The sequence below is a fragment of the Sceloporus occidentalis genome, unplaced genomic scaffold, assembly GCF_023333645.1.
Source record: "Sceloporus occidentalis isolate IW3139 unplaced genomic scaffold, rSceOcc1.0.p SCAF_3, whole genome shotgun sequence".
Lineage (NCBI taxonomy): Eukaryota > Metazoa > Chordata > Lepidosauria > Squamata > Phrynosomatidae > Sceloporus > Sceloporus occidentalis.
Genome location: NW_028316983.1, coordinates 326,089 through 351,581, shown reverse-complemented (window position 1 = coordinate 351,581; position 25,493 = coordinate 326,089). Strand labels below are relative to the sequence as shown.

Below are 25,493 nucleotides of genomic sequence, written 5' to 3'. Positions count from 1 at the left end.
ATGGCACACACCCCCCCCCAATGCCTTCTGAGCCCAATCGGGAAGATGGTTGCCCAGCCCAGGAGAGACAGGAGGCTGCCCAGCCAACGCCAACGCCCTCACCAAGCAAACACCCTCAGAAGGGGGCCTTTGCTGCTCTGTTCTCGGATTCAGCCCACCAGAGTCTTAAAGGCTGCCGCCTTTAGAGCCTTCCTAGCTCAGGAGGTCCCCCATGTCTATGGCCTATGGCCACAGGGGGGGAATCTCCAAAGATGGGGGAGGAACCGGGGGGCCCTGGAGCCCCATGTCCCTCCAGGAGGAGGGGAACCCTGGAGACCATTGTTATGCCCTTCTTCCTGCCAACTGGGGCCTCGCAGGCCAAGGGGAGCTGCCCCCATCTCCCACAGACAGGAGGAACCCAGCCCCCCCCCCCGGATCGAACCTTCTCCGCTGGGAAAAGGAACGTTGGTTCTTACCTGCTAAGGGAGCCTTTGCTGCTCTGCAGCCACAGGGAGGAGCAGGCCTGGACACCTGTGCGCTCACCTGCAACCAATGCCATAGGAGTCCATTCTGGAACCCTGGCCCTCCGCAGGAACATCTGTGCAGCCAGGCCTTTGTGGAGAGGTCTAAAAGGGAATGCCCACCTTACTCAGGAGTGGGCTTTTTGCATAACCAAGGCCTCTTGATGTCCTCCCAGGTGGAACAACTGGGAAGGTGCTCAGAGCAATGCACCCATTGCTGGGAAAAGCCCCCTCCTCTTTTAGCTTCGGCAGGGACTGCGACTGAACGCGGGGGCAGACAGGGGAGCCCAAGGCAGGCGCTGCCAAGTTCCTGCCCATCCATAGCCCCTGGCGCTTCTTGGCCCCATGTGCCCTAGTACTTCTGCCACTGTGCCCCACTGCCCACCTGGCTTTACAGCCCAACGGTTCCTACACAACTGCCCTTCTCACAAGGTCAGTGCCTGATGGATCTCCCACACATTTCAGGGAAGGGATCCTGTGAGGAAAAGGAATATATTCCAGGGGTCAGTCCTTTTGGGGAGAAACAGCAACACTCTGGAGATTATCACACGAAGGAGATTATCAGGAGTTTATCCTGGGAAATCATGTAATTATGCAAACGGATTTCATAAGACGTCACACAAAACCTGCCATTAAAGTGGTCACAAAGAAGCATTAACGCACATCTTTTTACTTTCAGGATTTCAGCAACAATGCATTTCCAATATCACTTTATTTGCGCTATTGCGTGTGATAATCATTCACGCAATTATTCTCCAATTCTGCTTTATTTGTGGGATGCTTTAAATGTGCTTTAATCCCTCTTTAATGCTGAAATTAGCCTCAGTGTAATAAACTCCCAAGTTACAAACTAAAGAACTTTGCATGTGTGTATGTGTCCATGAATTTCTTAGGGTTTTCTGAGGCAAGGTGAACCTGCGGAAGAGACTTGCCAGGTCCTTCCTCTGAGACGGAGCCCACAGACTAATTGCTTTTAGGACTGACATACTCTTGGAGCACCTACTTCCTAACCAACTAATGAAAAGATTAAGGAAAAGGAAGAGCTCCAGGGAGCTTAAAACTTTAACTCCTCATCTCAAGGCTGAGAACAAAGAACAGAGAAAAGAGCAGAGGAAGGAGGCAGACCAGGAAGCTGACAGAGAAGGGGGAGATTTTAGAGGACCAGGGGGTCCACTTGCCCCTCCAAGTCTGCAAACTTGAAATCCACGGACTTGAAAATCTGCGAAGGGGCGACCGCCATTAACCTCAATGGGCACGTGCCCCATTCAAGCTTTTGAGGCATGAATATGAACCGCTTTTGGAAATCACGGGGGGGGGGGTCCTGAATGGATCTCCCCAGAGTTCCAAGGGGCAATTTATAACCATGCACTCCAACAGCTAAACAGTCGTCCCCCTCTGTTTTGTACCCAAACATCCACAGCTTGAAAATATTCAATTCTGCAAATAATAATAATAATAATAATAATAATAATAATAATAAATCCAAAAAGCAAAGGTTGATATTTGCCATATTACATAAGGGACACCATTTTGGTATTCCACTGTACAGTTGGCCCTCCTTATATGCGGATTTGCCATGCGTGGATATGAGCATACGCGCATGGCAAATCTGGGAATTGTCCCCAATGGTGGCACGCATGCACGCGCGCTGCCATTGGGGACAACTTCCCTCCCCTCCCCTCCTCCTCAACTCTTTTCTTCCCTCCCTCCCTCCCTCCCTCCCTCCCTCCTTACTTACCTTTTTCTCGCCGGTGCCACAGAATTGCTTCGCTGCTGCCGCCTCCGCCACCTTGGCCACAGCCGGGGGAAAGGCCGGGTGGAGGTTTCGGAGGCTAAGAAGCCTCTAGCCTGCCACCTGGTCCTTGCACAGGGGTGGCGGCAGCAGCAGCGGAAAGGAGGCGGAGGACCAGTGCCAGAGGCCTCCTCAGCCTCCTCTCCGCCGGCGCCGCCAGCACCTTCATGCAAGGGCCGGATGGTGGGCTGGAGGCCTCTTGGCCTCCAGGCCCCCACCCGGCCTTTTCACTGCGGCAGCGGAGGTGGCGGAGAGTAGGCCCAGGTGCAGTGCCAGGGACCAAGTGGAGGGCTGGAGGCCAAGAGGCCTCCAGCCCACCACCTGGCCCTTGCACAGAGGTGCTGGCGGCAGCAGCGGAGAGGAGGCCTCTGGCGTTGATCCTCCACCTCCTCTCCGCTGCCACTGCCAGTGCTGGGGGAAAGGCCGGGTGCTGCTCCTGGAGGCCTCTTGGCCTCCAGGGGCAGCACCTGGCCTTTCCCCTGGCGGCGGCGGATCAGCGCCAGAGGTGCTGGCGGTGGCGGAGAGGAGGCCGAGGAGACCTCAGGCGCTTGTCCTCCGCCTCCTGTCTGCTGCCGCCGCCGCCAGCAGCTCCAAGAGGCCTCCAGCCCACCACCCGGCCCTTACACGGAGGTGCTGGCGGCGCCAGCGGAGAGGAGGCCAAGGAGGCCCCAGGCGCTCGTCCTTGGCCTCCTCTCCACCGCCACTGCTGGGGTGAAAGGCCAGGTGCTGTTCCTGGAGACCTCTTGGCCTCCAGGGGCAGCACCCGGCCTTTTCCCTAGCTGTGGAGGAGAGGAGACCTCCAGCCCACCATCCGGCCCTTGCACGAAGGTGCTGGCGGCGCCGGCGGAGAGGAGGCTGAGGTGGCCTCTGGCGCTGGTCCTCCGCCTCCTCTGCACTGCTGCTGCCGCCACCTCCATACAAGGGCCGGGTGGCAAGCTAGAGGCTTCTTGGCGTCTGAAACCTCCACCCGGCCTTTCCCCCGGCTGTGGCCGAGGCGGCGGCGGCAGCAAAGCAAAGCAGTTCTGTGGCACCGGCGAGAAAAAATTAAGTAAGGAGGGAGGGAGGGAGGGAGGGATAATGGGAGTTGAGCATACGCAGATTTTGCCATTGGGGACAATGGGAGTTGAGCATACGCGGATTTTGGTATACGCAGGGGGGTCCGGAACGGATCCCCCGCGTATACCAAGGGCCGACTGTATTTAATGGGATGAGTGTCCATAGATTTTGGTATCCACAGGGGACCAAACCAAACCAAACCTCAGCAGGTATCTGGGCCCATTGTAGATGGAAGAGCAAATGGAGAAACCTCAGCCAAAAAACCAAGGAAGGATATAGGCAAGCCGGGGGCCCTATACTATCAGAAATCCCCAATGGCTGCAGCAGTAACAAACTGGGCAGGAGGGGGGTAACGCTTGATTTTCCAACAGATCCGTCTCTCACCTGCTGCCCAGGGCCCTGCAAGAGATTTCTTTGAGGCCCCCAAGCTCAGGTCCCCTTCCACTAAGTTGTGGGACCCCACAACTCAGCCTGCAAGTGGAGTGGGGTGGGGTGGGGGGAGGGTGAATGCCTGGCACAACATCACTCACCTCCACATGCACAAAGTATGACCCTTGGGGGCATCATTGGGCTGGAAGATTGGCCAGGGGGCTGCTATGGGGGCAGAGGACCTGTGGGTTGCAGCAGAAGCTGGGTCTGCACAGCGTGGCTTGGCTAGCCAGTGCTCTGGCCACCAAGCAAGCCAATGCCTGGCCATGTGGGCATGGCTTTTGAAAAACACTTGTCGGGAGGGAAGTATGTGGGTGACCCCGGGAAGCAAAGGGGAGGCCAGCTTTGGATCTCAGGGGGGCAAACACGTTGTGGGAGGAGAACAGAGTTGGTCCCCTTGCATATACAACACCCCATTCCTGGCACATCCGAACTCAGCCAGGCAGGTTAGCTTCTTGGACTGCCCGGCCTTGTGGAGGCAGCTGCAGAAACACAGGAAATTATTCTGTGGGGCTCAGGAACCTCTCTGGGGCACCTTTGCCAAGCACCTGGCAGGGGCCAACCAACAGCAAAGCAGAAGAGAGGGGAGGAAACTGCAGGTGCCAGGGATAGGAAAGGATGCAAGGAATGGAAAATGCCCTCACATCGGAACAGTATTGGTGTGCAAGCACACGTCCAAGCAGACGGACACACCAATGCACACGGATGCTCTGGTTCCAAAGGTCCCCCTCTGTGCCCACTTCCAGCCTCCTTGGTCTTCCCTGCCAAGCCTTTCATCCTTGTTCTTGACCACAGATCATCTCTTAGGTGGCCACATGGCACCAGTACTGAAAGAACTGCCCGGGCAGCCAATATGCTTCTTAGGTGCCCAGTAGGGCATGGCACACCAGAGTGAGTGAGTGCCTCTCCCTATGTGGGTCTGCCCAGGACGGTGGTCTGCTGGGGGTTTGCCCTTACAGGGGGCTTTCGTGGAATTCCCTCCCACTGGAGGCCCGACTGATGCCAACACGGGAATCATTTCAGCAGCAGCCAAAACCTGGCTCTTTATTATTAGAGCCTTTGGGCCTAATCCAGGCTGCCCATGTGTTGCTGCTGGCACTGTTTTAAACTGCTTTATGCAGTTTTAAATTGTCTGGTGTTTAACTGATAAATGGCTTAATATATTTTCAGCCTTTTAAAATTATTTTTAACTCATTTATTTCTTTAAGGTTAAGGCATCCTGGGAAATGTTTTAATAAACCAACTAAAAGGGAAGAGAGAGAACACAGGGTGCCCCAAAGGACAGTGCCAGGAGCCGCCCATCCGGAGGACCCCCCTCTGAGCCCCAAAAGAAGGGACTGCACCCCATTTTGCACCAGGAAGACCCCGGACCCAGAGGAGGCCAAGAGGGAAGCAGCCGGACGGAAAAGGAAGCCATTCAGCTGAGCCACGTTGAGCCAAGGATGCTCAACTGCCGAAGGGACAGATGTGGGGACATGAGGAGCACCTCTAAAAATGGCTTCCAGGCATTTGGGGCTTCAGCTCCCAGAGGTTCTAGCCAAGGATTCTGGGAGCTGTAATCCTAAACGGCTGGAGAAGCAAAGATGTAGAGCCACTGCTGTAGCCCACCAGCCAGTGGATGGAAATGGCTGACTCCTTGGAAACCTGTCCAGGGGGCCCTGTGGCCATGGCATCAGTATGTGGGCCATGCACAGTTCCTGCTGGTCCCTGGTCCCCCCACTCCTTGCCATGTGCACCCCAGATTAATTGCTGGCAACAGAGGGTCAGCTCAGCCCAAAGGGAAGAGGGGCAGCTGGCCAGGCAATGGGTGGGCAGGAGGAGGGAGAGAGGGAGGGGGCCAAAATCCAGCCATTGCTCATAGGAGGGGCTGCCCTGGTGAGCTCTGCTGTTAAGCCCCTTGGCTGCCCAGTCCAGCCCCAGAGCCACCAGTTGGTTACTTAGCAAGGGGAGCTGGGAAAGAGGGGGTGGGGGCCATGGGGAACTGGACTGGGGCCCTTCCCTGCCTTGTTTGCCTGGGGTCTCCCAGGCCCCAAACCCCCATGCTCCAAAGAGAAGCCCCCTGGGCACCCAAGCACCAGCCAGGCACAGAACTTGGGCAGGTGGGCATGAAGCAAGGGGTAACGATGAGGCAAAAGCCCCCAAAATGCACTCCTCTCCTACTCACCCCATCCTGCTCCCCCCTTACTACTGCTGCTAAGTATGTGTGTGTGTGTAAGCTTCCAAAGTCTCTTCCACAAAACATTCAATGCCCCATCAGGTGCCATGACCGTGTCCTACAGAATTCTGGGTCTTGCAGGTCCATTCTTTGCCAGAAAGTTCTAGTGCCTCACCCAGCTGCAAACCTCAGGATCCCAAAGGATGCAGAAGGGCAGTGAGATCCAGATCCAAGGGCCGCAGCTGCAGAAGGTGCCCACCAGCCTCCGTCCCTTTTGAGTTGGAGGGTCCAAGAGAGCATCCCATCCAAAGGAGTCAGACATCCAGCAGACCCCCCAAATCAGACGGAGGAATTGGATGACGCCTTTTTAAAACAGATGACTACACACTCAGAAAGGAGAGATGTAGTAGTGATGGGGGACTTCAACTACCCTGATATTTGCTGGACGTCAAACTCAGCCAAATCCTCAAGGTCTCTCTAGCAAATTCCTCACTTGCCTGGAAGACAATTTCATGGTCCAAAAGGTGGAAGAGGCAACAAGGGGTCAGCTATTTTGGATCTGATCCTAACCAACAAGGATGACTTGGTTGATGGGGTGCAAGTGGTGGGATCCTTAGGTGGAAGTGACCATGTTCTCCTGGAGTTTGTAATACAATGGAAAGGAGAAGCCAGGCAGAGTCAGACACGCATCCTAGACTTTAGGAGAGCGGATTTCAGTAAACTTAGAGAAGTATTGAGGGCGATTCCATGGTCAGAAATACTAAAAGATAAAGGAGTTCAGGAGGGATGGGACTTTCTCAAAAGAGAGATACTGAAGGCACAATTTCAAACAGTTCCAGTGAGAAAGAAAAATGGGAGGTGTCTCAAGAAACCAGGATGGAAGACTAAGGAACTTTCACCGAAGGGGAATTCAGACAAATAGCTAGCCTGTGTAGGGTAAAGTCAGAAAAGCTAAAGCCCAGAATGAACTCAGGATTGCTAGAGAGGTTAAGAACAACAAAAAGGGCTTTTTTGGATATGTCCGCAGCAAAAGGAAGAAGGAGGAAACGGTAGGGCCACTGAATGGAGAAGATGGCAAAATGCTAACAGAGGAAAGGCAGAATTACTCAACACCTTCTTTGCCTCCGTCTTCTCAGAAAAGGAAAAGGGGCTCAACCTGAGGATAATGGAGCAGAGGACAGAATAAGTAAATAATAAAAATAACAATAAATGTTTATTTCTACCCCGCCCTTCCATGGATATGATCAGGGCGGCTTACAAAATTTATAAAAACATTTCAATACAGGATTAAAATTCAGTATAACAGTTAAAAACATTACTACAAAAAACAGGAACAGGAAAACAATAAAATACACATGTCAAGGGCAAGAAGAAAGAGAAAAAAGTTTACATCGGTCCGGAGTCGAAAAGGAAAAAAAGGGGGAGGAAAATAAACAGACAATCTAAGGTGGGAAGGCCAGCCGGAATAGATATGTTTTCAGCTGTTTTTTAAAGACAACTAAAGAGGCGGTGGAGCGAAGCTCTGCAGGGAGCTTATTCCAAAGTGAAGGGGCAGCAGTAGCAAAAGCCCTCTGTGAGGTCCATGTAAGGTTAGACCTAGGGACCTCCAACAATTTAGTCCCGGAGGTTCTGAGTGTGCGAGGCAGATTATGTGGGGAGAGGCGGTCCTCCAAGTACCCTGGGCCCAAGCCATTTAGGGCTTTATAGGTTAAAACCAACACCTTGTATTGAGCTTGGAAGCGGATAGGCAGCCAGTGAAGGTCTTTTAAAATAGGTGTTATATGGTCCGACCTGGAGCTACCCGCGACCAGCTTAGCTGCCATGTTCTGCACCAATTGCAGCTTCCGGGTTTGGTACAAGGGTTGCCCCATGTAGAGCGCGTTGCAGAAATCCAATCGCGAGGTTACTAAAGCATGTACAACAGATTCAAGGTCCTTTCGGTCCAGGTAGGGACGCAGCTGGCGTATCAGCCGAAGCTGATAACAGGCACTCCTGACCGTCGCATCCACCTGAGAAGTCAGCTGGAGCGACGAATCAAGGAGTACTCCCAAGCTGCGCACCGAGTCCTTCAGGGGGAGCGTGACCCCGTTCAGGGCCGGGTGACAGATCTCACCACCAGGAACCGGGGAACCTATCACCAGTACTTCCGTTTTCCCTGGATTCACACTGAGTTTGTTCTCCCTCATCCAGCCCATTACCGACGCCAAGCAGGCATCTAGAGGAGAGATGCCATCCTTAGTTACTGCATCAGTCGGAGACATAGAGAAAAGAGATAGTAGAGGAACAGCTGGTTAATCTAAATGAATGTAAGTCTCCAGGACCAGATGAACTACATCCAAGGGTATTAAAAGAGCTGGCAAATGTCATATCGGAGCCATTGGCAATAATAGTCTTTGAGGACTCCTGGAGAACAGGAGAAGTCCCAGCAGAATGGAGGAGGGCAAACGTTGTCCCCATCTTCAAAAAGGGGAAGAAAGAGGATCTCAACAATGATCCTCCAGTTAGTCTGACCTCAATCCCAGGAAAGATTCTGGAGCAGATCCTTAAACAGAGAGTCTGTGAACATCTAGAAGGCAATGCCATCATCACAAAAGTCAACATGGTTTCAGAGAAACAAGTCATGCCAGACAAACCTTATCTCTTTCTTTGATAAAATGAAGGGAATGCTGTGGATGTAGTAGATCTTGATTTCAGGAAGGCCTTTGACAAGGTTTCCCATGGCATTCTTGCAAACAAGCTTCTAAAATGTGGGCTAGACAAGGCAACTGTTACGTGGATTTGTAACTGGTTGACCGGACAAACCCAAAGGATGGTCAGCCATGGCTCCTCTTCATCCTGGAGAGAAGTGACCAGTGGGGTGTCCAGTGGGGCTCTGTCCTGGGCCCAGTTTGCTTTTCAGCATCTTTATCAAGGACCCAGATGAAAGAATAGGAGGCATGCTTATCAAATGTGCAGATGACACCAACTTAGGAGGAGTAGCTAATACTCCAGAGGACAGGATCAAGATTCAGAATGACCTGAATAGACTAGGTATAGCTGGGCCAAAGCTCACAAAGGGAACTTCCACAGGGAGAAATGTCAGGTCCTGCACTTGGGGCGGAAAAATGGACTGCAGAGATATAGGATTATGGGGGAGACCTGGCTGAATGAAACAACGTGTGAAAGGGATCTGGGAGTCCAAGTGGACCACAAGTTGAACATGAGTCAACAGTGCGATGCAGCAGCCAAAAAGACCAATGCAATTGTAGGCTGCATCAATAAACATATAGTGTCTAATAATAATAATAATTAAAATTTTTATTTGTATACCGCTTTTCCTTAGATCAAAGCGGTTTACAGACCAATAAAACTGTTACAACATCTCATAAAATAGATAAAATGCAAAATACAAATTATATAAAACCTAAAAAACAATCATTCAAGAGAGTAAGGCAGAGAGTCAATGGGATTGGGAGTGCGCAACTTCATTTTCCAGGGGGAAGGCTAGACAGAAGAGGAAGGTTTAAAGCCTCTTTTTAAATGTTTCCAGTGGGGTCACAAGTCGGAGCCCCTCAGGAAGACCATTCCAGATTTGTGGGGCCGCCACTGAAAAGGCCATCTGGGATGTAACAAGGTATTTGGAAGATGGAATTTCCAACAGGTTCTTCCCAGTTGTTCTGAGTCTGTGGGGCGGATTATATGGGGAGATGCAGTCCCGCAAGCCATATAGGGCTTAAAGGTAATAACCAACACCTTGTATTGCGCCTGGAAGCGAATGGGAAGCCAATGATGATCTTTCAAAATAGGTGTTATATTGTCAAACCTTGATGATCCGGTGACCAATCTGGCTGCCATATTTTGCACTAACTGAAGCTTCCGAACTTGGTACAAGGGCAGCCCCATGTAAAGCGCATTACAGAAATCTAGGCGAGAGGTTACCAGAGCATGTACCACCGTTTCAAGGTCCCTTCGGTCTAGGTAGGGTCGCAGTTGGCGTATCAGCCGAGGCTGATAGCAAGCACTTCTGGCCGTCGCATCTACCTGAGATGCCAATTGCAGGGACGAGTCCAGAAGTACTCCTAGACTGCGAACTCCGTCCTTCAGGGCAAGTGTGACCCCGTCCAGGACAGGTGGGCAAACTTCCTTCCTTAGACCTGAGGGACCTGTCACCAGTACTTCCGTTTTCTCTGGATTCGGTCTGAGTCTGTTTTTCCTCATCCAGCCCATCACCGACTCCAGGCAGGCATTCAGAAGAGAGATGCCATCCTTCAACACTGTATCAGTTGGAGACACAGAGAAGCAATAGCGCCACTGTATTCTGCTTTGGTCAGGCCTCACCTGGAATAATATTGTGTCCAGTTCTGGGCACCACAATTCAAAAAAGGACATTGAGAAACTGGAGCCATGTGTCCAAAGGAGGGAGACCAAAATGGTGAAAGGTCTGGAAACCATGAAGCCCTATGAGGAGAGACTTACGGAGCTGGGGATGTTTAGCCTGGGGAAGAGAAGATCAAGAGGTGATATGATAGCTGTTTAAATACTTGAAGGGATGCCATATTGAGGAGGGAGCAAGCTTGTTTTCTGCTGCTCCAGAGACTAGGACCCGGAACAATGGATGCAAGCTGCAGGAAAAGAGATTCCAGCTCAACATCAGGAGGAACTTCCTGAGAGTAAGGGCTGTTTGACAGTGGAACTCACTCCTTCCTCGGAGAGTAGTGGAGTCTCCTTCCTTGGAGGTCTTCAAACAGAGGCTGGATGGCCATCTGTCAATGGGGATGCTTTGATTGTGATTTCCTGCATGGCAGAATGGGGTTGGACTGGATCAGGGCCCTTGCAGTCTCTTCCAACTCTACGATTCTATGATTCAATCCAGCCCCACAGTGCCCCCCTCCACCACCACCCCCCATTCTCTGGGAGGTCCAAGCCCCCCTCCCTAGAAGGCCGAAGGGTCCATGCCAGACCCTGCCCTCCTCTCCCCCCTCAATGCCTCAGGAAACCCCTGAAGCGCAGAGAGATGCCCCCTCCCCACAAACACCCCCCAAGTGAGACCCCTCTCTTCCCGGGTGGGGAGCCAGGCAGGGAGGCAGGCAGCCAGCTTGCCAGCCCCAAAGCCAGGCTCCACAAGCAGCAAGACTCCCCCCTCCCAGCCCCTGCAAAAAGTGGAAGAGGAAGAAGATGGCTTGGGTTACCCCCAACACAGACACACACACACACACAGACACAGACACACACACAGACACACACACAGACACACAGACACAGACACACACACACACACACAGACACACACACACACACAGACACACACACACAGACACACACACACACACACACACACACACACACACACAGAGACACACACACACACACACACAGCCTGCAACAGGCAGAGAAGGGCCTAGAAAACAGACAAAAACCTTTCATCTGCTCCGTTTGTTACAGAGGGAAATTGTTTCTTTGCCCTAAAGGGCTAGAAATCTAGGATTTTACGAGGCCATTAATTACCTCCAACTAATTAAATCAAAATTAAATGTGAGCAGAGGTGCATTTTCCTTATTAAAACGATTAAATAAAAAGCACAGATACACAAATAAAAAAACGACTCTGGGATGGAGAGAAAAAAGGAAAACCAAGTACGAACGCAGCCAGTAATGAAGGCGCTTTCGGTATTTGCTCCAACTCATAAAGCCCAAGTTCATCAATTTCCTTTAAATATTAGCAACTTAATTAAATCTGTTTCCCCCCTTTAATCCCCTCCTCTATCTAAAATAGATCTGTCCACAGGCAGAAGTTGGTAACTCATGCTGACCCCATAATTCTATTTAAAAAGGGGGGAGAAAGCCCTCACCAAAATCCCATCAAACTGACAGGGGCCTCCGGGGAAATTACGCTTCAGAAAAGGGATTAGCTCGAGTACCCAGATTTTATGGAAATGTTATTGGTCCTCCTCACTGGTGGTGCAGCCGGGCATGGGCGCATCCAGATGGCGTGGGCACGGAGGGGCGCCAGGAAGGGCAAAGGATGGAGGGGCCTCAGCCTTGCCAATTGGGGACACAATGGGGGGGGGGGGTAAAGAGCTGATGCCCACCTGTCCGCCAAATGGCAAAGGACAGTGCCCGCTACCCACCCGGCTGTCCTTCTGAAGCCAAACAGTGACCGCCTGCCCTCCAGTGAGAGTAATGGAGCAGGCTTTCCTGGGGGTCAGCTCAGGACGTTTCCTGGGGCTGAGGTCTTGCAAGGGGCCAGGAAAGTGGGTTAGTTTTAGGTGCCGCCTGGGTTGGTTTTGGAAAGGAGGCTGTTGCTAGGCTACCTCCGGAGTTTGCCATGGCCTGATGCTTCAAGGCTCTCTCCCCAGGGGAGCCGTGAATGAACTGGAACCGCATCAGGGAGGGAGGAGGACAAAGCCCCCCAAGGCAGCAGGGGAGGAAGAGGGTCCAGGTGGGCCCTCCAGAGCCAAAGGCCAGCCCAGGCAGGGCCACTATCCCTGCAGCTCAGCCCCTCGGCCCAACAGGTCTGCTGGCCTCTCCATCCCTCCGGCAGACAGGATGCCAGCCAGGAAGAGCCCTGAGCGCATTCCTGAAGGGGGAGAAGTGCACCCGGGGGTCACCCCTGGGGAGAGGGTGCTCCAAGGACCCACAAAGCCTTCCGCTCTCCCCCCATGGTGGTCCTCTCTATATAGCCCCCCTCTGCTGAAACTGACTGGCCAGAGGCACTCCAGAGTCTGTAGACAAAGACGCCTTGAAGAGAAGGGCAGCAAGGGCATTCCTCCAGGAAACCCCAGGGCAAAGGAGGAGGAAGAGCCCAGCTGTTGCTCCCAGTACCCCCAGCCCTCCTGTCCCCCACGTGCCCCAATGACTTTACCTTCCCCACGTACAGTGGTTCCGTGCCCGTGTATTCCTCCACCACGAAGAACTGGTTCCAGACCCAGCCGCGCTTCACGCGCCCGCTGCCCAGGGGCCCACCGTCCTCCAATTCTTCCGGCCCGGGGCCCCCGGCTTCCAGATGCATTGACCAAGCCCTTGGCACACCTGGGGCCCACAGAGAGACCCCCAACAGCACCAGCACCAGCAGCAAGAGAGGGGTCCGGGGGGAGCCGGGGGACGCCATCACCGCAGAGCCCTGGCAGCCAGCAGTGGGGCGACGGGCATCCTTCAGGAGGCCGCTGCCAGAGGCTGCTGCCGTGTGTCGGCTGTCCCTGGGCAGAGGGGCACTCCTGCATCCGTGGGGCAATGTCCCTCTTCAGGGAGCCAGTGGGCGCTCTGGGTGGCCAACCGCCTGCCCCCGGCCTTCCACCCCCTCGCCTCCAACACAGGGCCAGTCCTCCGGAGCCAGGTGAGCAGGCACCAGGGCCGGGCAGAATGAGGGCAGCCGGCACCCTGTCCAGAGTCTGTGCCCAGGCCCACCAGGGAGACAGGTGCCAGCTGAAAGTATCCCCCAGAAGAAGCCTTCTGCGTTGTACGTCCCACTCCAGGTGCCACAGGGAAGGACAGGTGCCCACTTGTGTGGCCACCCTTGTCCTGAGTGGGTTCACTCAGGGTCTATGGCCTCTTTGGGGGGATAAACAGCCCCCTGCCGCTCCATAGACTCAATGTCCCAAGGGACCAAAGGGGTTCTCATCTGCCGCACGCGCGAAGGTCACACAGCTGAGTCAGGCAGTGATGGCAGCCAGAAGGCAGCTGCACATGAGGAAGACCTGCACAAGCTTCACTCCTGCAGAGGTTCCATGGCCACACCTCCGGTCCGTGGGTCCCATCACAAGCTGCTGGCAGGGCCCTCCATCCTCGGCCCGGTCACAGGGGCAGCGGGGCAGCGGGGCAGCTGGCATGGGCACCGGGGTCCAGCTTCAAGGCACACCTGGGAATGAGACAGGGGTCAGTTGACTGGGCTGGGGACTTTCGCGTGGCCTGGAGTGGGCAATCCCCCCCCCCCAGACCTGTCCTGGCACCAGGCAGAAACAGTCTCTGGGGCTCAACTCGGTTCGTTCCACATCTGCCCACATCCTCTGTTGTAAGTGGCACACATTAAAACTCTTTCAACTGGCTTTGAATGATCTTGTTCTCATGCATCAAACTCTTTAATGTTCTTTTTGGCTGTTTAAATCTTTTTTTTAAAAAAATGTTTCACATTGTTTTAAATAGTTCAAATTGGTTTTATCTGTCTATTCCTCTCTTAGGGCCTATGATATAGGGCAGGATTTAAATATTTCGAAGAACCATAAAAATAAATGATCTTGGGTCTTTTCCTTCCAAGGATGGATTTCGACTGGTGGCTTGAAATCATGCGCACACACATGGAAGAAGATGCTATTATGCTCCAGGTGGCAACCTCCCCCTCCCCACATCAACATCACACACGGTGTAAAGAACTGCAATGGGGGGATGGGGGTCACGGCTTGAGGGGGCCCCCCAGGAGCAAACACCTTTTCCCTGGCCCCCTTCCTTGGGGGAAGCCCCCCAGAGCAAAAGGTCACCTCTTGTCTGGAGAAAGAATTGAAGCAGGACTGCCCAGTGGGCAGAGAAGGGCAAAGACCCCCCCACCCCCACCTGCCCCATATAAGGAGTCCTGGGACCCCCATTTGCTCTGCAGGGCTCCCCCAGGATCCCTGGACCCCTCCCTGGAGACGCTGGACTGGGGTCCTCCATGGACTGACCGGTCAGACAGAAAGGGACGGTCACAATGTGCTGGTTGTCTAACTTTGCTTTTCTTTTGTGATAAGTGTGCTTTTGGTTGCTCTTAATTCTAACTGTTGCACAGCGCAGAGCCTGCATCTATCACTTTTTAAACGCTTATTTTTGAGCCACCTTCCATTCCAGGACGTGGGAAAGGCAGGCGGGCGGACGGACGGACGGATGACGGACGGATGGACGGACGCAGACAGGGCTTTGCCTTTAGCGTTTGTTCCCCATTTTCCACAGGAGCTGCCAGCTCTTTAAAAATAAAAAAGTGGTGGAGTCTTCCCTCCTCTCCTTCCCTTCTTCCTTCCTTCATTCCTTCCTTTCCTTGGATAAACATATTGCTTCCCAAGAGTCAGTAAATGCCTGCACTGCCCCTCTCTTTGGAGTCTCTCCCTCTTGCTTCTGAGGAGACCCATTTCGCCTCCAAGGAGAAGCCTCCCTCCCTTTCATGCACACACATAGGCACCCCCCACCAGCCCCTTCAATGCACAAACCAACACAGAGCTGGCACATGGGGGGGGGGGGGAGGCAATCATTACACGTGTTGCAGCAAAATGGAGTGTAATGCAAGGCTGGGGGGGGGGCTCTGCTGGCACTTTGGTCACCTCTGCCCCCCCCCCACGCCCTGACCCCTACCCAGCCACATACAAAGGCAGTCTTATGGCTACTCTCAAGCCTGGAGGGGCATCTGGGCAACTGGGTGCCTTGGAGAGAAGTCCACAAGCAGAACATGAGCACAACACACGCAGACACACAAACTCAGAGGCACACTTGTCTTCTCTGGCAACTGCTACTGAAAGCACCGCTGAAACTTGGAGAAGCAGGTGGCCTTGATGGCCAGCAGCCGTGGGCAACCTTTGGCTCCAGGAACTGGTCTAAATGGGCTACGATGGCTGCTAACCTAGACTCCCCCCCCCACCAAAAAAAGAAGGGACAGAAGGGACCCTGCAAGGAGCCAAGTTTCACAGGACCCCCTGCTGCCCCTAAACCAGTGCTTCTCAATTATTTTCTGTCATGCCCCCCCTAGGAAGAAGAAAACATTTCGCGCCCCCCGCGCAACTGTAAATAGTATCATTTGTCTATAAAATTGTTATAAGTACACCTCTGCATAACACTGTATCCTGAGCCTCACGCCCCCCTTTACGGAGCCTCGCAACCCCCTGGGGGGCCCGCCCCACTATTTGAGAAGCACTGCCCTAAACTGAGGTCAGAGAGGGGGGCTTCTTGACCTCCGACCCCATCGGCTCAGCAGCCTCAGGGGCCAAGGAGTTGCCCTGGGACCTCCGCATGCTCTTGAGATCCATGACTGGATGGCCACGCGTCCCAGGCAGGGCCTGGATGGTGTCTTCCTGCATTTTAGGGTTCCATGTATTCCTGCATGGCAGAAAGGGGTTGGGCTGGATGGCCCTTGAGGTCTGCACCTGCTCTAGGATTCCATGATCAAAGCTGGGTCTTTGGAGGGGGGATGTCTGCTCTGTGAGTGGGAGGGGGGCTGAGGGGTCTTTCTTCCTCAGAAGAGGGGGCTGTGCTCCTGCCCACCACCCACCCATCTCTCAGGAGCCCCCCAAGTGACCGGGAGCCCCATGGGAAGGCCAGCCCAGCGTCCTGAGAACAGGAAGCACTCCTGGGATGCTGGCCCCCACATTTCTTACTTGGGAGAAGGAGGGCATTTGTTTCCTCCCCCCCCCCCCCAAAAAAAAAAACCCAAAGAGTGCACCAGCATCTCCTCCTGGGAGGGACCTTCCTTGCAGTTATATAATATATATATATATATATATATATATATATATATATATATATCATGCACAAGCATGCAAAGGCATGCACATGCTCACGCGCGCACACACAATAAGAACCACAGCCTGCCTCCCCCTCCCCTGCGTGCCCCCCACCCCCCACCCACACGTGGAAGGCCTGGGCAACGGTTGCTGTGGGAACCAGAACCTGCCTGCAGAACCCCCCCCCCCTTTTGTGCTTCACACCATCTCATCTGTCAAGAGACAGGGCTGGGGGGGCTTCCTCCTGCCTTGTTGCAAAGCAGCCCCCTCCCAGCTCTCACCCCCCAAAGGACCACACCAGGGGGCCCCAGAGGGGAGGGGGCTGTGAGAGGGGACCCCCACCCCATGCAGCCCCTTCCTCAGCCCTCCCCTCTCTCTCTCTCTCGCATGCCCCCCCCTGCCTGCCTGCCTCCCCCCCCCCACTCTCCCCCACCTCCCTCTTTCTGGGCTTTGTCAGAGTGTGTTTGGCAGCGCCGTACTGTACATCATGTTGACAGTAGAAATTACATCCTGAGCTTATGTTTTACACTCTGCCCTGTCAGAACTCACCGCAGCCCAGTGATCAGGACAAATTGAATAGCATCCCGTCCGTGTCAATATTTATTTCATTTTACAAATGCAGCGGGGGAGCCAGCAGCGCTGGCGGCACATTGCAAAGCGGCACGGCCGGGAGGAAGGAAGGGCGCACTGCCATGCCACTGGCTCAAACTCCCTCCCCAGCCTCGTCCTTCATGGGGGCTGGTGGGATCCAGGGCCTTCCCATTAGCCACCCCACAGAGGGGCCACCCGGACCCCCAGGTGGCAGGGCCAGAGGAAGGTGGCACCCCCAAGGCACTGGAGGCGTCTGCAAACAGCACCCCAGGGAAAGCTGCCCCCTCCAGGGAGGAAAGGGCCAGTGGGCTACTGCTCACAGCATGTGGGGAGGCCACACCACGCACAGCAAAGCCTGCCTTTGGCACAGAGAGGGCGCACACCAAGCCAGCGCCAGCCTCCCTGGTGCATCGATGCGCACCCTCCGAGGAGGAGCAGGAGGAGGAGGGACAGCTCATGCCCAGATTGCCTGCTCCATGAGTGCATTAGTGCAGGATCAGCGCCCTCGGTCCCACTTAATGCCTCAGCCAGACCCCCTGCCTGGCATCTCATCTCCACGCGGCACGCGGCACGGCGCCCGCCGACAAATTTTGCCCCGCGAAGGGCCCAAAAGCCTGTGATTATTCCACCAGCAAATTCCTCTCTCAGATTGTCAACAGCGCAGTAAATTACAGTGCCACGTAACTGTGTCTCCTCTCCTTAAACAAGATCCAATTCCACTTAACTCTCCATTCCGGGGGGGGGGGGGAGGGTGAGGGCCACGCATGCCAGGATTCGTTTCCAGGGTCTGCGATGTTCGAGGGGGGGCACGGAAGAAGACTGGGGTGGGGGGATTGGGACGCCTTCCTGTGACCACTCCCTGCCTCTATTCGGGGAGGGGGGCAGGTTGGTTGGCCTTCCCGTCCGCACCGGACTGGAATCCCATTTTTGTCCTCTTCCCGAAGGGAAGAGTGGGCCCCACAGATCAAAACCCACTGTTCCCCTGGGATGCAGGAGAGGAAATAGGGAGCCATGGGGCAGAGAGGAAGGACGCAGCTCAGAATAGGGTGCAGCTGAGTGTTCCCATGCCCACCCCAAGCCCCCTGCCCTGTCCATCTCCCAGGAAGGAGTGGGGGGCCAGGCAGGTTTGGGGGGCAAGAGGGCTACCCAGATGGTTTGCAAGGGATGGGGTGGGGGTCCCCACCGAGAGGCCAACAGTGGGGCTGCTGTGGGCTGGAGCATCTCGACAGATAAAGCATCAGTTGGAGGATGGAGGGAAAGGGCAGGCAGTCGGATCCGGGAGCCCACCTCAAAGGAATGGGAGCCGGGCTGCCACCCTTCCAGCCAAGACCATCAGGGGCTCTACCCCCCCCCCCAGGACACTGCCCAGGAGAAGGTGGGTGGGCACAGCCCAGACGGTGGGAGATGTGCCAGGAGAAGGGCGCTCACAAGAGACTGGCCTTTTAAAAGCTGGGGCCAAGCCATGCCTAGGGCCCTGTGGCCCCCAGGAGGACTACATGGCCTCAAGGACACACACACAAGAGGCATCAAGGAGCCCACCAGGGTCACTTCTGCCCCCCACTCTCTGCTCTACACTGTTGCCCTGGGGCACTTTCCAGGCAGGGCAACTACAAGGGCAAGAGATGCACTTCGTCCCTCCCTCCATTCTGCTCACTTTGGGGAGATTCTTTGGGGGCAACCTAGAGGGAAGGGCTTCATGCTGAGGGGCAGAGGAAGAGTCTCCTTCCTCCCTGCTCCCTCCTGGAAAGGCAGGGTGGGGGTCTCGTGCCCCACCCCTGATGCCCCCAACACCCCCCCCTGCCCAAGCGGAAGGACCCTGCTGGGTAATAAAGGGGCCGGAAGCCCCTCCTTGTGTTTGTTCCAAAGCCTTGTAGCCTTCCCTGTCCTTGAAGCCAATCTCCCTCAGGCTTCCTCCTTGGCATTACTTTCTTGGTGGGAAGCCTTCTTCTTCTCCGCAGCTTTTCTTCTCAGCTGGGCTGGAAACGCTCTGGGAAGAGATTGGGTGGGAGGGGGCCCCTCCCCATGCAGGCTTTGCTTGCCTCTGCTGAGAAAGAAGAAGAGGAAGAAGCTGCCCCCCTCCCGCAATGCAAGATGCCTCCAAGGGTCCCTTCAGAGCCCCCCCCCCGCCACAGCCCCCACCAGGCAGCCTCCCAGCCAGCAAACACCCAAAGGAGAGGATGCTGGGAGCTGCAGTCCAACAGCCCAGGCTCTGCGGCACTGCCAGCCTAAAACGCTCCTTCTTGGGTCCCCTGGAAAGGGGTCCGCTGCTTCTGGGCCGGGTCTCCTCTGGATCAAGGGGAGGAAAAAGAGGGTTTGGGGAAAGTCTTTGCAACTCAAACCATTTCTTTTTCAAATCTTCTTTGGTCCGAGTTTCAAAGCAATGTCTAATTGCAAAGAAGATCTGGGTGCCTCCCGGGGGAAGAGGGCCTTTACAGCCAGAACCGTCTCGCTCCGCAGTAATTCTTCTCCAAATAGGGAATTTTCATGCTTCAGCTACAAGGATACAATGCATTAATTGGCCTTCCAAGACAAACTAAGAGGAGGAGGAGGAGGAGGAGGAGGAGGAGGAGGAGGAAGAGCCATCGGTCGGCTGGCGGGGCTCCTGTGCTGCCCCTTCCCACAAAGGCTCTGCCCAGGAGTGGGGCACCAAAGCCTTCTCCCCCTCCCCACACTGGCACAGGACCCCCATGCCAAAAGGAGGCACCAAAGTGGGGAGGGGGCCTCTGACCCTCTCTCCCAACTCCAGCCCCCAGGGAGGGTTCAGGGCAGATCCAAGGGAGAGCTTCTCTGCAGAGCACAGGGGGCACCTGTGGGACTCAGTGCCACAAGACCAAGGGGGAGGCAGTCATGTGTGTGGCTTCTAAGGGCACTAGATAACTTCGTGGGGAGGCTGGGCTGACAAGGGCTACTGGTCAGGATGATTCCATGATCCCCCCACACATGAGGCCATGCTGGGGGGGAGGGGGCAGAAGGGGCAGGGAGGATGGAGTTGCCCACCTCCTGCCCACCTGCTGGGCTTAAGCCCCCTGGAGCAGGAGCAAGAGCAAGTACATTTCTATACTGCTAAGCAGTTTACAAACTGTAAGCCAATTGCCCCAGCCAGCTGGGTCCTCATTTTACTGACCTACAAAAGGATGGAAGGCTGACTGGACCGTGGAGCCCTCTGGGATCGAATTCGCAACCTTGTGGCTGCAGGACCAGCATTAACCACTGTGCCACCAGGGCAACTGGTCAACCTCTGGCCAGGAGGCTCTTCTGGGCCTGATCCAGCCTGGCCCTTCTCCCAACTCCTCCAGAGCAAACGGAAGGGCTGTTCTTCAGGCCAAAAACTCCCATGACTGACTGATGCACACGGATGCCAACCCACTGTGCAACTGGGTTTAAGTGTTGGACTAGGATCCTGGGAGACCAGGGTGTGGATCTCTACTTGGCAATGGAAACCCAAATTGGGCGAGTCACACTCTCTCAGCCTCAGACAAAGATAAAGGCAAAACCCCTCTGAACAAAATCTTGCCAAGAAAACCTCATGATAGGATTGTCTTAGGGTTGCCATAAGTGGGGAATGACTTGATGGCACACCAAGACAACTGTGCAAACGCAACAAGACATGGAGAGAACATGCATTCATACCCCGCTCCGTGAAGCTTAATGTTCAGCCACATGCACAACTGCACTTACACCATCAGCTGGACCTGCAGCTGCTACGCATTGCCCAAAATTCATTCTGGATACCCAGCCCAATGTTCACCTGTCCTGCATACTTCGCCAAGAGGACACATGGGCACAGCTGCAAATGGACACATACCCCCACCCCCAAAACTAGGGGGCAAAGGCTTGCTTGAGGTGCTCTCACCCAAACAGGCAGTGGCCATGAGCGGTGCCAGGAGGGCAAGGGGCAGCATTCTGGGATGGCAGGAGAGAGTGGGGTCCGTCCTTGTGGGCTTTGCAGCAGGCACAGCCCTCTCCTCATTTTCCTCTGGGGTCTTGGGGGCAGGCCAATGTGGCCCCTCACCCACCACCAAGAGCGGGACCCCCCAACTGCTCTGCCTTTGCTTTGCCCTCCGTGGGTCAGAGCGGCTGCCCTCCTCCCTCACCAGCCCCACGGAAGGGAAGGCCACTTCCCAGGCCACCAGCTGACATTTTTTGGGGGGTGAAGCAGCAGCTCTTGCAGGAATGGCACAGTGGAGGAAGGCATGGGGGGAAAGGGAACAAAGTGCCAGCAGAGAGGCAGCTCCATGTTCGGAGCGCGAAGGACAGATTAAAATAAAAACATCAAATGGGTTTCTTGCCCCTTGACAAACGCAGGAGGAATCGGCTTCTTCTAATCCAATGTTTGGAAGAGGGATGAATTATTTATCATTCCATATGGCCTGGTTAAATGGAAAACGGACCCAGCCCACAGCTCCCCCTCCCCAGATTCCTACCAAGCTACAAGGCGGGGGGGCAAATGGGGGGCAGAGGAAGGGGTACCCCCCCCATAAGATTCAGCAGCCTCCACAAGTGCCTCAAGGGCTCTGGTCAAAACCTCCAAGGGGCAAAGGAAAGGCAACCCTGGCTTCATCGTGGGCGCCGGCACCATCTGAAACCCGGAGAGAGAGGCCAATCCAATTGCTAACGGCAGCCACAATGCTATCAATTTTAAATTACTTGTGAGTAGGGAAAACATCAGGAGATCGATCAGAGTCCTATTTTGCTTTCCAGAGAGGAAATTTCCTTCATATGAGGGAATAGGTCAAAAGGAAACGTCAAAAGGGCCTGATCCCTCCAGGGTGGTCTGAGCCGAAAGCACCCGGATTGAGGGCTCAGCCGGAGGGAGGACCCCCAAGTCCCAAGGGGCCCCCGAACGGCAAAGGAGAAGCGTCAAAAGGGCTTCCTCCAGGAATGGAAAGTCTTGCTCAAAGGAGTGGACTGAAGAGACTACGAATAAGAAAGAAGGCAGAAAATCAGGAATGCAAAAACAAAAAGGATTTTGCAGAGTCCCTCGCTCAGCAATGGATTGAACAAAGACAATGGTTTCACTACACATCCAACAACGCTCTCTGACCCCATCCTCATTGGGGTGCCCTACATCCATCCCCCCCCCTCACCACAGGCCAGTCCCATTGCAAAGCTGGACCTGCCACTTCATTTCCATACACAGAGGGTTTGTACTTTGCATTGACATCCTCACATACCAATGGTATATATAGGTCTGTTCCTGGCTTCCACTCCACCAAATGCATCTGAGGAAGTAGACTTTAGCCTAGGAAAGCTCATGCTGCCAACATCTTTCCTTCAGTGAGTCTCAAAGGTGCTACAAGATTTCCCTGCTTCTTCTTCTTCTTGTTGTTGTTGTTGTTGTTACATTTAAATGCATCTGAGGAAGTAGACTGAAGTCTACGAAAGCTCATGCTGTCAATTTCTTTCTTTCAGTGTGTCTCCAAGGTGCTGCTACAAGATCTCTTTACGTAATGATTTTGCAGAGAGCACCTCTCTATCAGCATCACAGCCAGCCTTTAAAATCCTTTAAAATGCTGGAGGAAGAGGAAGCTGGAGCAGGTGGCAACAAAGAAGGTACCTGGCTCCAGAGGAGGCTAAGGAGACCACAGAGAAGCCGGAAGAATTTGGCAGCTCCTATCTCCTTGCTGCAAATAAACACATCCTTGGGTCCAAACGGGATCCACCCAGCAGTTCTTAAGTGAGAACTCCACAAAGAAAGTGCTGCTCTTCCAACCATGGCACATAACCTGGCCAGCTGTGGCCCATTATAGACACCATTCACCTAGACTTCCCAAACCAGAAGCAGGGACTGTTGTGTCAGTCTTACAATGGAGGCGAAGTGCGCAGTGAGGTCCCTCCGGGGTCAGTCCTGTCCTGCCATTGTTCATACATGATCTGCAGTCAGAGGCAAGGAGACCAGATCTGCAATGACCCCAAATTATGTAGTGCAAAGAGAACAAGAACTGATGCAAAGGGCTCTTAAATGATCTTTCCTAACTGGGGAATGGGCATTAAAATGGAAAGTGAGATTTCAATGCACGCACATGCAAAGCGATGCAGATTGGGACAAAGGATCCCTAGTTTGCACCAAGGGGACCTGAGCCGGCCATGACTGAGCCAGCAGAAAGGGAAACCTGAGCGCAAGAAAAATGCCAACCCAGTAGGTGCAAATTATGCCAATAAAATCCTATGATATATGTGGCTGTCACACTGGCTCTCAGCATGTCCAAAGGAGGACCACATTAACAACACTGTATCCAGTTGTGGCCATCACAATTAAAAAATGGATGTTGAGAAACTGGACCTTGTCCAAAGGAGGGCCACCAGAATGGTGAAGGTCTGGAAACCATAAAGCCCTTTGAGGAGAGACTTAGGGAGCTGGGGGTGTTTAGCCTGGAGAACAGGAGGTTAAGAGGAGATATGATGATAACCCTGTTTAAATACTTGAAGGGATGTCATATTGAGGATGAAACAAGCTTGTTTTCCGCTGCTCCAGAGAATAAAACAAGGAGCAATGGATGCAAGCTTCAGGAAAAGAGATTCCACCTCAACATTAAGAAGAACTTCCTGATGGGAAGAGCTGCTGAACAGTGGAAAGGCTGCTGCCTCCAGGTGTAACAGAGTCTTCTTCTTTGGAGGCTGTTTTCAAGCAGAGGCTGGATGTCCATCTGCCACAGAGAGGGCTTAGTCTGGGTCTTCCTGCATGGCAGAAGGAGGTTGGATTGGGTGGCTTTTAGGAGCCATGATGCTACTCCTACTTCTCTTGGTTATACTCTTCTCCTTCCTCCTCCTCCCATCTCTGTCTTTCTCTCCAATTCTTGCTCTCTCTGCCCTAAGAAAAACTGGAACCTGTGACTTGGGTTCGTTCTATCTGTACATCCCAACAAACCCAGCCTCCCTTTTGAACTGTCATGCAGAGACAGGGCTGCTCCGTTAGCCTCCTATGGCCTTTTTGGCCCACCTCCTCCTCCATCATCTTCACCTGGGGAAAGCAGTGCAATGCTTCGGACAGTTATTATTATTATTTGGGGGGCACTGGAGGACTCCAAACCTGACGGGGAGGAGAAGGGAAATATGAGCAGCGAGAGGCTTGGGTTAATCAGAGCCCTCCATTAAAAGCAGAGTCTGGAAAATGTTCTTGTTGCTTGGAAATGTTTCTCTGGTTGGAACGCAACTCCCACATTTTCAATAGCAGGGTTTGCAAAGGTGTTAGAATCAGAGCTGGGGAAAGTGTGCTTTTTCTGTTTAATGCAAAGCTTAGAACACTGAGTTTCCAACCAGAGGAATCTTTGTTGGCCATGATGTTCATCATGCGGCTGATGTGTTCTAAGCAATTGTGGCAGAGGGCTTCCTAGTTCACACCTTTTGGCCCCAAAGTGCTCTTGACCTGGGGAGAGGGAGGCAGTCTGGCCACCCGCATATCGACCCGAAACCAACATGGACCATTCTTGTGGCCGGCTGGCGCTTCTGTGGCTACTGCAGGCCAGATCTCCCTGGGGGAAACCTCAATGCTGTCTGGCCAGAAAAGCAAGGGCACCCAAGGGGCCAGGAGGTGGACAAGGCCCCAGGGGCCAGCCTCTCATGTCCCCAGGGCCAAGCAGTTGCCCCACTTGAAGGCCCATGGGGTGCAAGCCACGAAAGGAGCAACAGCGCCCCTTCAGTCTAGCCCCCTTGCGCACCTGCTTTGGCAAGGCAAGTACATCTTCCGCTAGCCAATTCCTTGCATTCTTTTGCTCCCCCCCCCCCAATCTATCCTCGGGTGACCTGGGTTCCCCTGTTACCTCAGGATGGCAGGGGGTGGGTGATGGTCCACCATCACAAGCCCAGAGGCTTCCAGGCTCAAACCTGGCCAGAATGACCAAAGACCAAACCACACGACGATGCACTCGCACCTCTCATGTCCCTATCGGGGGGGGGGGGGTGCCATGTGCAGGTGTCCATCTCAGACAAACCATCCCAGCAGCCGAACCAAGATCGCAACCCAATCGCATGCGATTCATGGGCATTTGAGTTGGTCCTTTCATTGGCTCCAGAGTTCATTCTGCAAGGAGCAATGGCAGAATCTGGGGGCAGGACAGAGCTCCCTCGGCAGCATCGGGGTGAGAAGGGGCTCTCCGTGGGCTGTGGGGGTCATCTGGAGGCAGCGGCTGGACCCTTGACCCCCTTCCCACCCCCCTCCATCCCCACCCCCCAGAAGGCAATGCTCCGCCAGGAGCCAAATTGTGCATTTTGGCAGGAAGTAGGGGCAGAACTAATTTTCTTATCTACCATCCTATCTGGTTTCTAATTCTTATTTAATGAGTTCCCCTGGAAATAAGAAAATCATTGGAACAATTTTCTTAAGTGTGAAAGATTAGCCTGCAATCGGCATTAAGGGGGCTAATTACCTCCATCCTTCCACCTTCCTGACAGACGGCCGTTTCTCAGCAGCCGCCAGTCCTCCACCTCCTCCGGCTGGAGTCTCCTGCTGCCTTTGGATCCTGGGGGCACTGGGGAGGCAAGGGCCAGGGCCACAGGGGCCACAGCGGGGGGCGGGGGGTCTGCCTGGACCCTGCCCTT

The 25,493-nt window shown here is 54.1% G+C and overlaps 1 protein-coding gene across 1 annotated transcript in view; it reads right to left on the bottom strand.

The window, feature by feature from the left end:
• The window catches only part of CDH22 (cadherin 22), a 71,725-nt gene extending 58,006 nt beyond the window's left edge, over positions 1-13,719 (bottom strand). Inside the window, exon 1 of the mRNA XM_089513373.1 lies at positions 12,773-13,719. Within this exon, the coding sequence (XP_089369499.1) occupies positions 12,773-13,018 (246 nt within the window). The 5' untranslated portion in view covers positions 13,019-13,719. The remainder of the gene's footprint in view (positions 1-12,772) is intronic.
• Positions 13,720-25,493: the final 11,774 nt, after the last annotated feature.